The following is a 13,584-nucleotide window of genomic DNA, read 5'->3' on the forward strand; positions in this document are numbered from 1 at the left end:
ATCAACATTTACTGAGACCTTACTGTGCGACAGACAGTGAAGAAGAGAGATGAGGTCTCTGACCTCATGAAGCTCATGTCCTAGTAGGGAAACATATTGACCAAAAATAAATAAATAAATAAACCAACAGCAAGAAAAGTCCAGGTAAAGATCAGCGCTATGTAGAGAATTCATGGAGGATGACAGGACCCAGAGTGACTCATGGTTCTGCAAAAGGGTCAGAAATAGTGGCTCCGAAAAGGTGACCTCTAAGTTGAATCTAATGCCACAGTTTGGATCAGAGAAGAGTGTCTCCCAGACAGAGGGAACGGCAAGCGCAAAGCCTGGTGTGCTGGTCACTGAAAGGTCAGTGTGGGTGGGACCCTCCTGGACAAGAGAAATCCTGGGGGAGATCACGCAGCTCCTCACGGACCTGGGTAGGGGTCCGGACTTTCACTCTAGGTGGGACAGGAAGCCATTCTGCAGTAAGATCTGACTTGTGGTTTCAAAGAACCACTCTGGCTGTTGGGTGGGAATGGGTGGTAGGGGACAAGAACAGAAACAGGGAACCAGGACACTGCAGTGGTCCAGACCAGGGGGGATGGTGGCTCAGACCAAGCAGTCATAGGGAAACTGAGAGAAGATGAAGGTTTTATTTTAGGCTTTGGAGGCAGACACTACTTCCGGAAAGACTGGGGCTGGTGTACGAGAGAATGAAAGGCGAGTCCCAGATGTTTGTGCTGAGCAATCGGATACTTTTGCCATTGACTCACAGGGAGGAAGATGAGGCAAGAAAGAAGGAAGAAAAGAATAGGGTTTTGTTAAGTTTGAGACCAAGACATCCAGTAGCAATACCAAGTAGGCAGGTGGAAGTGTGAATCTAACCTCTGAGGAGAGATCAAAGTGGAAGATATTAATGTTGAGCACTAATCGCATGTAGACGGTATTTAATTCCCAGTTGAATTTTAAATTCAACCAGGGAGGGTGCGAAGATGGGGAAGGCAGGGGCCCAGGCAGGGTCCCTGGGGCACCGCAGCCATAGGGACTGAGCTGATGAGGAGCTGGCCCACGGTGCAAACCTGGACAGGGAGGAGAATGAGGGGATTGTCATGTCGTAGACACCAAGAGAAAAAAGTAAGCAGACAAGGAGAAGTGGAATGTGGCTCTACAGCTTACCATATTTTGCTGTATGTAATGTGCACTTTTGCCCAAATTTTTTAGGGAAAAATAAGGATGCACATTATACATGGGTAGTACTAATTCCATATTTATATAAATGTGTTTGATTTTTTTGTTTATGCTTATGTGTTAAAAGTATAACTCTAGAAAGCAATAATGACACCCATATATAAAATAATACCCTGGACTATGATCATTGGTTTTGTTCCTAAATATAAATAAATTAAAATTTTAAATTAAAAGATTTTTTTCCTGAAAGTATGGGCCAAAAATGTGGCTGCACATTATACGGACAAAATGCGGTATTTGGGAGCTGAAATAAGAGCGTCAGGAAAAAGGACCTGTGTCATGGGAAAGGCGGGGTTGCAGCCTAATTATATGCCTGTGATACCAGTGTTTGAATTGCTCATTCTTCCATCTGTTTGTCTCAGAGAATTAGTACAAGCCCCAGTGAACCTTCCCACATCTCTGGCAGGTTGGACAAGTTGAGCAATTTCCCTTTCCTCCTTAAGAAATAAAGCTGTAGAGTGAAGTAAGAGCACCCCCACCCTGCTTGACCCTCACCCGAGGGGTCCCAGATGCTCCCCGCAAGGGGTGTATTGGGCTTGCTCAGCCAGAGGCCCTGGCTCCAGGTCCACGTCAGTGACCATGGAAGGTGTGCCCTGAGCAGTCGTCTCCCCAAACGGCCAAGGCAGGACTCAGGCCTGGACCTAGCTCCATGCCCCCTGTGAGTGTAATCTCCCAGAGACATCTCCGCTCACCTCAGCTGCTCCTAACAAAATGCACTGGGGACGACAGTCTTTCCTTCCCACAGTGCTCTGCTCTCCTGTGGCTCCCTGCCACTCTGCCTGAGAGCATCCTGGTTTTCCCCACAAAAGCTCCCAGATTACTGCCCACTCTTCCCCAAAACGTTCCCAATGCTGACCTGTTCCCGGGTGACCTGACACCTTCTGGAGAAAGCCTCGGTCAGACACTGGCCCGTCTCTATTCTGCTATTCGGGCCTTGCTTACCTCCATTCAGTGAGGACGGAGGCCTAGCAGCCCACATTTGTACTATCTGCCCCGGGGCAGGTGAGAGTTGCAACGGAATTGCCACTCAAGGAGCAGGGAGTTAGGTGGGCTTTTCATCAAGGGGTGTGGAGCATTTGGAATCTTGAATCTGGGAAGGCAGGGGGTTTCCTAAGCATACCTGAGCTCAAGGTGAGGAAGTTCCCCCATCCCTCCTCTCTCCAGTTCTGGTGCAACTGGACTGTCCAGCCATCACATACAATTGGCCCCTGGTTCCCCTGACACATTCGCCCCACCACAGGGGGGAGCTGCAGCTTGAGCACCTCCTCCTCTTTCTGTCTTACAGCACCCACCTTCCACCTCCTCACCGCTAAGGAGATGGGGAAGGCCACCATGTTTCCTTTGCCCAAGGGTGGCACTTGGGCCCACAACCCAAAGCAAGTCCGCAGCCTTGTCATGAACTCCCTTTGCTCTGCTTACCTGCACAGGATGCAGCCTGGACTTGGTGCTTCCTATCCCTTCCACTGTCGTCACGGCAACATGGTGCAAGGAGCAGATGGGTGCCAGACAGGCATTGACAGAAAAATGGCTGCAACCGCATGTTAAGGCCATTCCATTGTCTACTCAGGTCATCTGAGCGGACTGGGGTGCAGAGCCTCAACTTTGCAACGCTATGTGTCATTTCTCTTCACTCTACATTAAGTTCTTTTCTCTTCTAGAGCTGTCCTTGCCTCTGCTCCAAGACTCTGAGAAAGGGACAGAGGTAGCTCTCCATCTGGTGGGCCCTGAGCCTCTCCAGCTCCTTGTGGGGTCAGGCATCAGTGTACCCGAGGCCTCCCAGCAGGAGCAAGGGGGCAGGGACACTTTCAGACACCTCTCACTCAGCTCGACCCTGGAGCAAGAGCTAAGGGGGGGTTTCTGGCAGGTTCCAGGCTCCAGGTGTGCTCCTCTTCCTGTAGAGCCCCTCCTTAGCCTCTTCAGTCTCAGCACCTCCAGCCACTTTCGTTTCTGTTTCCACCCACCTCTACTTCTCCCACTTCTCAGAGAACATGAGACCCCAGCCCCTCAGAGCTTGCTCACATCCGTTCCTTTGCCCATCACTCGTTCACTTGTACAATCAACACCAGTTACTGAGTGGCAGCCACAAGCCAGTCACTCTGCTGAGGGCTGAGAAATAAAGATCAATAAGATGAAACCTCTGCTCTTTAATAGCCTGCAGTCAACTCAGGAAAATAGAAGCCAGTGTGCAGGTGCAATTTCAATATCTAATGGTAAGTGCTCAGGAGGGCTGTGCACAGGGCACTATGGGACTAGCTCAGAAAAAGGGCACCTAGCAATCCTGGGAGATCAAGAAAGGCTTCCTAGAGGAGGTGATATTTTTTCCCAGTTCTGAAGAGCTAGTCACATTAGCCATCTAGAGAAGTCCTGGAAGGAAGGATATTGAAAAAGATTTGAAAAGCAGCTTATGCAAAGACCCAGAAATTAGTGGGTGTGGAGTGTAATTATTCACAGTTGTCTCTGCCTGGGAGATCCAACAATGACTGGAGTGCTGGGCCTGTGCAGAGAAAGAAAACTGGAGAGGAAAGGTAGGGTACCTTGCAAAGGGCTTCGTGTGCAAAGCAAAGAGACAGGACTTTGTCCTGGGGGCAACAGAGACCTGTTCAGGGATTGATCGCCTGGGACATGAAACCAGTCTGGGTTTTTAGAAAGGCCATTCGTGCACACGCACACCCACTCACTCACAAGCTGACCCCTGCATCACCGTCCTCAGACGGGCAATCGGCCAGCAGGCAAAGGATACACGATCTTGTTCTGGAGACGATCGTACTTGGAAAGCATCACGGTGCAAGCTCCACAGCCCCCTTCTCCACAGCCCAGCTTGGTCCCGCTCAGCCCCACTGGATGGTCAAGGATTAAGAACATGAACTTGAAGAAAACGCGTCTTTGCTGGGCTGATGGGAAATCCCAGGGCAGACCCGACCGTGTAGAACCATCCCTGTCACGCACAGGCTCGGGCTCCTCCACCAGGGAGACTGCACACCCACCCAGCCTCCTCCTCAGAGGGGCTGCACCGAGCCCAGGGGGGCAGGGAATAGGGTCCTTCCCACCTTCTCTGAGGGAAAAGGCAACAGAGTCCCACACGAAAGCACCAAGTTATATCCCCTGGGACTTGAGTTCGAGGACTTAAACTTGACTGGGACTTAATCCTGTTCATTTTCTTGGGGTCAGGGTCTTGTAGGGCACGGTTCTGTGGGCCCTCAGCCCTGTGATATCCCCAGGCAGGTGAATTAGGAACCTCAAAATCTGAGCAGGTGGGGCAGTCATCACATCTGCCCAGAGAGTAAGATGTGGGTCTACTCTGGGGTTTACTGAGTCCCAGATTTTTATCCTGAACCTTTGGGGCTGATGAAGTCCAGGAATCCACCTTAGGGATGGACCAGGGCTTTTGAATCTCCAGTCCATAGAATACGTGAAGGGAAACTAAAACAAAGATATTTTTGAGGTTAGGGACCATTAATGGAGTCATGTCTTACACATATTTGCAGAAATAGTCAGTACTTGGCATTTGTAAAAGTGCCTAAGGAATAGGCTATTCTTGAAAACTGCAATCGTGGTGGCCTCTTTCCCTGAGGGACCTGAGCTACTTTTCCCTCAGAGCCACAGGCCTTTAACCACCCAGCTACCCAGTGGGGATGGAGGGAGCTGAGCTTATCATCTCCAGGGCACTTCTCTCATTTTCAAGATGAGATTAGTAACTTACAACAATACAGCATCTTATACCTGGAAATCACTTATACCCGAGAACTCCTCATACTAACTGGTTCGCAGACAGGGCAGGGACTGCTATTTCCCCACAGATTGAAACGAAATCAAACTACGGCCCAAGAGGTAACGTGAGCCCTGCAAGCCCCTGGCTCTAACACAGCCACTGGTGTGCCCCAGATGTGGGGCTCCCCCTTCACCATGTGGCCACCTCTTTTCAGACACAGTTGGGGAGGACTCTCTATGTCCTCAGTTTTTCTTTTCACTAGTCAGGACATAGGCAGTTAGAGCAGCTCAGACGATTCTGGGGACATATGACTATCCATGGTAGCAAGAGTCCAGCAAGATTTTCTTCTAGTCAGGGGATCTTTCTGGAAGCCAGGAAGTTCTCTCTTGCCTGGAACCCTCACAAACAAGCTCTCAACTCAGGCAGCAATAAGCCATGGGGACTTTGTATTTATATGCCAATTTTCAGTTTTGTATTTCGTTTGTGAGTTGATCTTTAAACCAGCCAACGTCTACAACCAGGACTTTCTGAGGCTTTCAGACTTTCAATACTAAGCCTAAGAAATGTAATCAATAATATTAGAATAAGTATGTATGGTGCCAGGTGGGTACTGGAAATATCAGGGGGAGCACTTTGTAAGTGTATGATTGTCAAATTAACATGCTGTGCACCTGAAACCGATACAAAATAATCTTGACTGTACACTGTAATTGAAAGACAAATAAGTAAAAGTAAAGTTCAGAAACAATTTGAGGCCTCTCACAGGCGCCCTCCCTGCACTGAGTGAAGAGCAGAACCCGAAGTCTCCCTAAGGTGTGGCCTCGTCCAAGCCTCTCAGTGTTGCCATTTCCACACAGATGGCGCCTCTGCATAGTTCCCCACCTCGAGTACCCCTTTCCCAACAAACACCACTTCCTCTGACTCTCTCCCCACCTCTCAGAGCTAGAAACCCTTCCCAGTAAGCCCACTGATGTATCAGGCAAAGACAGGATGAGGAAAGCCCAGCTCCTCCTAAGCGGGAATGACCACGAAGCTAACCGGGGTTGATGAGCGCCCACGGGAGCAGTTTGTTCTACAGGCCCAGGATCAGCCCCTGGCTTTAGTAGAGCCAAGGCTAGAAGGGAGCTTAAGGAATATCAAAACCAACCTCCATGTTCAATGGCTGAGAATATCAGCCCCAGCACTCAAATGCCTTCCCGGGGCCACACAGCTGCCGACTGACAAAGCTGCGACCAGAATGCAAGTGTCAGAGCCCGAGCCCACTGCCCCCACCCCCGCGCCCCCACCCAAAGTCAGGATACACTTTCTTCTCAGGTAGGCCAAAAGGGTTGTTTCTGGATCTGCATTTTTCTCCACCACCTATAAAAAAACAACAGAAAAATATATCACAGATGTACTCAGCCATGGTCCTGCTGAAGAAGTTGTCAAGTTAATAGGGATGTGTTAAATATCTTATGAAAACTGAACAGTGTTTCTTGATAGCTCCATAAGAATGACATATTAACCACAAGCCACATTCTCTGTGTGTGTGTGTGCTGATAGTTTCCAATTCTCAGATTCTACTTTAGCGCTCAGCTCAGGACCCACCACAGGGTGCCTGGGAGTTGCACCTGCCGGGCTCGTCTGACCAAAGCAAAGCCCCCTTTACATCAAATAGGTCATCTGGTTTCCAGCTGCTGGATCACACCTGTGAATGCCAGGGGCAGCCGAGAGCGGCAGCATGCACATCTCTGGCTTTGCCTCCGGGAGTGCGCATGCTCAGATGGCAGAGGGCCAGTCTGTGGACCTGTGCTCACAGTGCAGTATCGTACGCATTGCACTATCACAGTCAACATTTAACACGTGTCAGAAATGGAGGAGAAATCACAAACCAAAGGGCCACAAGTGGAATTTTCAATAAGATGGAGAAGGTCGTTTACGACACAAAACGCCAGTTTCCAATGCAAATCGTCAGGAAATCTATGTAAGATCGTTTCACTACTCCTCACCCATTATCAAGGGTAAAGGGTTTGGATGATTGGGATGGTAAAGGGGAGAGAATCTATAAGGATTTCTTTAGAGAGCACTGGAGTGTGAGTCCCACGTCTTCCCAAAGCCAGGAGAGCAGTATCTGCCTCGCACCTCAAACTTCATGAGGATGTTTCCATAGCGCCACCTGGAAGGCAAACAGGGAATGTGGTGTCCTGGCACATCTACACAGCAAGAGGTGGGTGACCAGACAAGCCAAAGGAGAAACTGTCCTGTTGATGTTGGGATTGGGGTGCACACCCAGAGTTCGGGAGAGCAAAAGACGTGAAGCATTGGCCATGGACTGAGGGTAGGCCATGCATGAGAGAGAGAGACAGAGAAAGAGCTGGCTTGGAGGTGTTTAAGTCATTCTAAAAAAATAACTACAGATGATGGGACCTCCAACAGGGTCTGTGTGGAGTGTACCTCCCAGAACTGGAGGCTGAGAGAGAGCAGCTGGCCTGAGAAAAGCACGCCCCCACGTCATAGAGCTGTGATTCCACATTCCCAGTGGCAGTGATAGATAGCAAGCCATCTTATACCAGCACCAATTGAATGAAAACCTTCTTGCTGCCCTCACCTTTCTGTCCTGAATTGAAACTGTATTAGGCAGCTTACAAATGACCAAGGATTTTTTAATGATCAGAATTAATCAAAGAGGTAACAAAACTTCCAGAATTTGACTCTTGAATAAAGTTTAAAGGCATAGAAGATAAAATGAATTTTCATTTTTGATTACACCCCACAGGTCCAGCTTATTCCAAGTTCTGGTTACAAAGTTTACCCAGGAAGTTACGTGTGCTCTCTTGGAGAAGAAATCGTAAATGCACAAAATAAAGATCCTCGTCGCCTCTCCTGTAGACAGCAGTCAGGGCCTCTCCCCCGGACCATCTCCTCCCGGGTTGGTCCTCCCTCGCATCCTCCAGCTCTGCTTTCAAAGCATCACATCGTTCCCAACTCAGTGTTTCCAGTGACCTCCCGCGCATTCAAGGTAACACCTGGGTTCCTTACAAATGTCTTTCGAAGCTCATTTCGATGTCCCCAATCTTCATTTTCAGCCTTTCCCCCTCCTATTTTCCCTGCCAAGCTGGTCTTTATACTCCTATGAAAATACATAACTTCTGACTCCAAAGTCTTTGACCACTTCATGCCTCTTTCATCTGCATCTTGACTTGTCAGAAGACCCCAACGTGTCCTAACAAAAGGCCCCCATATCACTCCAGCCGCAAGTGGCCAACCTCCCTTGAATTCCTACGGATAATGGCTGTGCCCCTCTCACAGAAGTGTGGCTGGAGGGTTTGCCCCAGCGCACTCCTCAGAACTCGTTCAACAGGGTGCCAGTGGGCACCCCAAAGGGAAAGCACCTCGTGGGGAAGTGAGCTTAGGAAATGCTGGGTTAAGCAGGTTGTTCTGGGAAACTTCAATCACCAGAACAAATAATGGCCGAAATGGGTTTATAACCCATTAAATACAATGAAAACTTCCATGAATTCAAACTGATAATCAGTAAATAAGCAGACAAACAAATGGGAGGAAGGAAAAGTTTTCTTGGCAGAAGAATGCCAACCAATACACATGGTTGGCCATCTTGTAGCCTGCCCAATAATTGACCCAGCTGAGAATCATCAAGGGATTCTAAAACTAGCGGACAAAACTTTGACAATCAAGATACTTACATAGTCTCAAAGTTCCTCTCATAGCTCATTTATTAATTATAAAGGAAAGAAGAGGAACGTGGTAAACACCACTTTCGCCAAATGACCAAAGTGCACACCACACTAATGGGAAAAACGGACACGATGCCTTCCTGGGGAGGGCACTTCCCTGGCATTGCTGCCCAAACGCAGACTCTGCATCTAATGATAAGAAAGCATGACACAAACCCAAAGTGAGGGACTTTCTAAAAAATAACTGACTTGACCCCTTCGGAAACATTGATGTCACAAAAGGCCAGGAAAGCTAAGGAGCTGCTCCAGACTAAAGCAGACGAAATAGTTGTGACAATTAACCACAAGACACAGTCCTGGGCTAGGGCAAGGCTGGGTGCGTTTTGAAGGACGTTACTGGGAAAATCGAAATAATGCCGAGTGAAATCTATAGACTAGTAACAGTATTATATCAACGCTAAACTGCCTGATTCTTAAAAACAGACTGTGGTTCTGTCATAATATCCTTATTTTTAGTTTAAGGAGTAAAGGGGTGTGATGTTTGGAATTTACCCTCAGATGATTCAGAAATAAAATGTCATGCTTTGTATCTATTTCTAGTATTTCTATACATAAATACACATATAAAAATATTTGTGTACTTAGAATACATATATCTACATACCTGTGTAAGCACCTATAAACACATACATATGTATGTAGAGAGAGAATAAAAAGCAAATGTGGCAGAATGTTAATAGGTGGGTAAAGTCTACTTAATAATTCTTCGTATTCTTCTTGCAACTTTTTTGTAAATTTAAAATACAAAGTTTAAAAAATAAATTTCTTTGTCAAAGGATTTCTTGGGGCTTTTAATATTCATCTATTCATTCTATTCACACTAATTGCGCACCAACTTTGTGTCAACACTGGCCTGAGTGGTTTAGGGATATCTAGGAAGAGTATCTCATGGAGATAGTTTTCCATTAAATACATTTTGGAATATATTACTTTGCCTCACCATAACTGACTTCCCCAACTAATGCACAAACTCCTGAATGGCAAACGCCTCCCGCCTCCATAGGCCCCACAGGTGGAGGGTTTGGAGAAGCCTGCTAAATGATGTGAGAGAGAAAGGGACCGGGGGAGGGTTGACTAGTGAGTCAGTCAGTGACTGACACTGACTTTTTGTGAGGATAACTGTTGGACACCTTCAGCCGCACCCTACGTGCTAAATCCTCCCAGACTCCTCCAGATCCACGGTCTCCACTAAACAGAGAGGAATTGCTCAGAGAAGCAAGAATTCTACCCTCCCAATGATGGTCACTGCAGTAATAACAAACACCTAGGCAGCTCTTTCCCTTCTGCTCCAACTCCAGATCAGGAGATGTGAAAACAGCAGCCAACAAGGCCCATCACCACCACAGAAGCCCCCCGGGGTATTTGATAGTTGGTATCTTACATCGTCTCCAGGGTCCCAGCTAGAGAAGTCCCAGACAACAGTCTGCAACAGGGAGAGAAGAAAGCTCACATTTAAGAATGAGTCACCGAGACAGTTAATTACCGACAGGGGAGCTCCCATAAGGCTGTCAAGGGCATTTCTCAACAGAAACACTTCAGGCCGGAAGTAATTGACACAAAATATTCGCAGTGATGAAAAGTAAGGACCTACGGCCAAGGCTACTCTATCCAGCAAGGCTATCATTTAAAACCGAAGGAGGAATAAAGAGCTTCCTGGGCTAAATAAATAAATAAATAAAACCGAAGGAGTTCATTACCACCGAACAAGTGTTGCAAAAACCATTAATGTTAAAAAGCCTGCTTTAAGAAGAGTGAGTCACCGAGTTCTGACCCCTTCTTTTGTAACTTCTTTTTGTAACATCCTGTAACAAAAGGTCGAGGACATTTGGGAACAGACGTGGAAACACGCTCACAGCTGCCCTGATTCGTCCTGGACTCCTTGGCCGGGCCTCACTTTTACAGCACCGTTTCTACCTCCTCCCTCCTCCCACCGCCGGTCCCTCCCAGCAGCTTCTCAGGAGGCAACATGTTTACGAATCACACACAGGACGTCCATCCCAGATGGACGTAGATGGCAGAGTCTGATGTAACGACACCATGTAAAATTTTTAAATTGCTTTCCTAAGGTGAAAACAAAATACGTGGGAAAACAGCTTTTGCCCAGCCAGATTTCCCTTGAAATAGTCCAGTGAAGCTCTGGCTCAGTGGCTTAGTTGTTGGAGGGTCCCCCTATACACCAAAAGGTTGCAGGTTCGATTCCCACTCAGGGCAGATGCCTAAGTGGCAGTTTTGACCCCCAATTGGCAGTATGTATGAGAGGCAACTGATCAATGTTTCTCTCTCTCTCTCTTCCTCCTTTGTCTCTCTCTAAAATCAATAGACATATCTTCAGGTGAGTATTAAAAAAGGAAAGAAATGCTTCCATGAATCACAGCAAACCATTCATTAGGAAGAAGAGGAGCTTGTACTGTCACACAGAAACTCGCAGCTGAAGAAACAGTCAAACCTCACGAGTGAGACGTGGCCTTGAAAGTCACTGAATCCAGCTGCTCAGCCAATGTAAAAATTGCTTACAAAAATTCCACAGAAGCCCTGGTTGGTGTGGTTCAGTGGACTGAGTGCCGGCCTGCAAACCAAAGGGCCACAGGTTCGATTCCCAGTCAGGGCACATGCCTAGGTCCCAGACCAGGTTGGTTTGGTGCCAGATGCCATTTCCAAAAGAAAGTGGCACCAGGAGAAAACACTGAGCCTCGAAGAGCATGGGGCCCCCACTCCCCAGTGCCTTCTGGGGACAGTCATCACTCCAACAGAATTCACGGTCTTTGGAGCACTGGTGGCTCACGGAATTTTCTTACTAGTCATTCCAACACACCCTAACAATTTAAGCACTAGATGTCCTACAAAGCACATTTTAGTTCTTGAAAATTACCCTGAAAGTCACTCTGTTTCTCGTCTCAAAACCACCAATATGATAAAACAAATAAAATTGCTTTGGGGGGGCGGGTGTGCCCACCGGGCCCATTCATCACTTACACAACCATTTACAATGCACGACTGTGGCTGCCCTCTCGCCGCCCCTTTCATTCCCAACACGGGAGTGAGGGCAGACGTGCCTTGCACCTCCTCTCTCGGCACCCGCATTAGATTTGCAAAGGTCCTCATTCTTCCAGTGCCACAAGGACTGGTTCCCACGTCCTAAGTTCCCCTCTTCCCCATCCCCCCCTCCCCCTTCCTAGGTCCCTGTGCACCGATGAAGTTAATCCAAGTGGTTAATTTTTATCGAAGTGAGGGATCCGCAACATTTACATGCAGAACTAAGGGTGGGAGGGGAGCCTGTCCCTTGTGAAATTTAATGTGGCTGCCACAAGAGGTCAGTATACGCCCTCCCACAAGTGACCTGCAATCCAGGGTAGGCACGGATAATGCCCCGGTTTATTATAAAATCATGACATGTAACTCTGTAACATAACAATATCACACTCGAGCCACCATTTCAGACATGAAATGTTCAAATCAAAACTATAAATGCTTACACCATATTATTACCCTACCAACCACACCCCAGCGGGCCTTACTTCTGCTGGACCCTGTATTTCCATACGTGAAGTTTCAGAAGCAAAGGCTGTGTACATCTTATATCCTGATATTAGCAAGAAAACTCGTTCCCATTCCCTCAAGCCTTAGGACACTTTTGATTAAATACAGAAATAGCAGTGTGGCAGGTGACCTCTGGTCTCACCTAGAACTCTGCCCCCCCACCCCTTCTCAGCTCCTCAGTATCTTTGCCACTGCAGAGAGCCAGCAGGGTGGGGTAAACTCACAGATGCCTCTCTCTTCACTCCACCCCACCTCACTCCTTTGCCCCTTGAGTATCGTGACTATATTCTAGCCCTTCTCAGGGCTAGAACATAGCCCTTTCTCTCTTCTTTCACTAATGTTACCCCAATGGCGACCACATCTCTAAAGGGGGAGAGAGAAAGGAGGAGAACAAGTGGGAGAAAACTCGAAAGGGAGAGAATAAAATGACCTGTTCTGCAGGACACATAGTCCTTCCCAGGCAGCAGGGAAGCCAAAGCCAAGGTCAGCTCCCGCTTACCTTTTTGCCATTCACAAAGAAAACCAGCTCATCTGTGTCTGCTGTCATTGTCAAAGGCGGAGTACCCACACTCCCGGTACCTCACTCCCAAGAGACACTGGCAGTTATTACCACTCTGTAACGAGGAAAACACACCTCCTGTAAAAAATGAAACCAAACAGGCCAATGAGAGGGAGCTACCTTAGAGCTTCAGCATATAAGAAGTCCCTGGCAAAAGCCTCTGGTTTGCATCATCAAGGAAGTGTTAAGCAATCATTCTTGCAAATCACATCCTCCACAGCTTATCAAAGAGTCTGTTCCATACATATCTGTAAGGAACAGAATCATCAAGAATATGTGTGACCATGGGGTCTTAGGCACCACCCTGGTGGAAACTGCTTCACCCTCCCACTTGCTGAAGACAGAGAAGGGGCCCTAAGGACCATCGTCAGAGTCAGGGCAATAGAGCTGCTTCTCACCCTCCATGTCTACACTTGTCACTTCACCGTTTACAGTTACAGAAACACAGACTCGGCACTTACATGCAGGACTCACTCAACTGGAGGAATGTGGGGGTCACGAGAGGCGATGCCCAGTGACTCAGATGCAATACCTGGCATCGGTCCTCAGCCAGCTGCTTATCGCCTCCAGAACTCTGCTGTGGGCATCCCCCAAATGGGAATATGAATGACACCAACAGCAAAAGGCTGAGGGACATATTATATGACACACTTTGGAAGTGCTTTGGAAGTTTGCAAAGAACCAAAATATTTATTTGTATTACTACTGCTAATACATTCTCAAACAACACAACACAAATAATCCTAAAAGCAAACCCGTTTTGTGGCTTTTCTTTTATTGCTCAGCAAGATGCCCTTAATAAGTCATCAGAGTAACTC

At 47.7% G+C, this 13,584-nt stretch overlaps 1 protein-coding gene across 1 annotated transcript in view; it reads right to left on the reverse strand.

Annotated features, from left to right (window-relative positions):
• The window catches only part of XDH (xanthine dehydrogenase), a 58,629-nt gene extending 45,827 nt beyond the window's left edge, over positions 1 to 12,802 (reverse strand). The window contains exons 1-4 of the mRNA XM_037146783.2: positions 12,707 to 12,802; positions 6,238 to 6,295; positions 3,968 to 4,064; positions 2,647 to 2,755 (exon numbers count right to left, since the gene is read on the reverse strand). Coding sequence (XP_037002678.2) covers positions 2,647 to 2,755; positions 3,968 to 4,064; positions 6,238 to 6,295; positions 12,707 to 12,754 — 312 coding nt within the window. The 5' untranslated portion in view covers positions 12,755 to 12,802. The remainder of the gene's footprint in view (positions 1 to 2,646; positions 2,756 to 3,967; positions 4,065 to 6,237; positions 6,296 to 12,706) is intronic.
• Between the last annotated feature and the right edge of the window lie 782 nt (positions 12,803 to 13,584).

The sequence above is a fragment of the Artibeus jamaicensis genome, unplaced genomic scaffold, assembly GCF_021234435.1.
Source record: "Artibeus jamaicensis isolate MK-2021 breed Jamaican fruit bat unplaced genomic scaffold, CSHL_Jam_final contig_465, whole genome shotgun sequence".
Classification (NCBI taxonomy): Eukaryota; Metazoa; Chordata; class Mammalia; order Chiroptera; family Phyllostomidae; genus Artibeus; species Artibeus jamaicensis.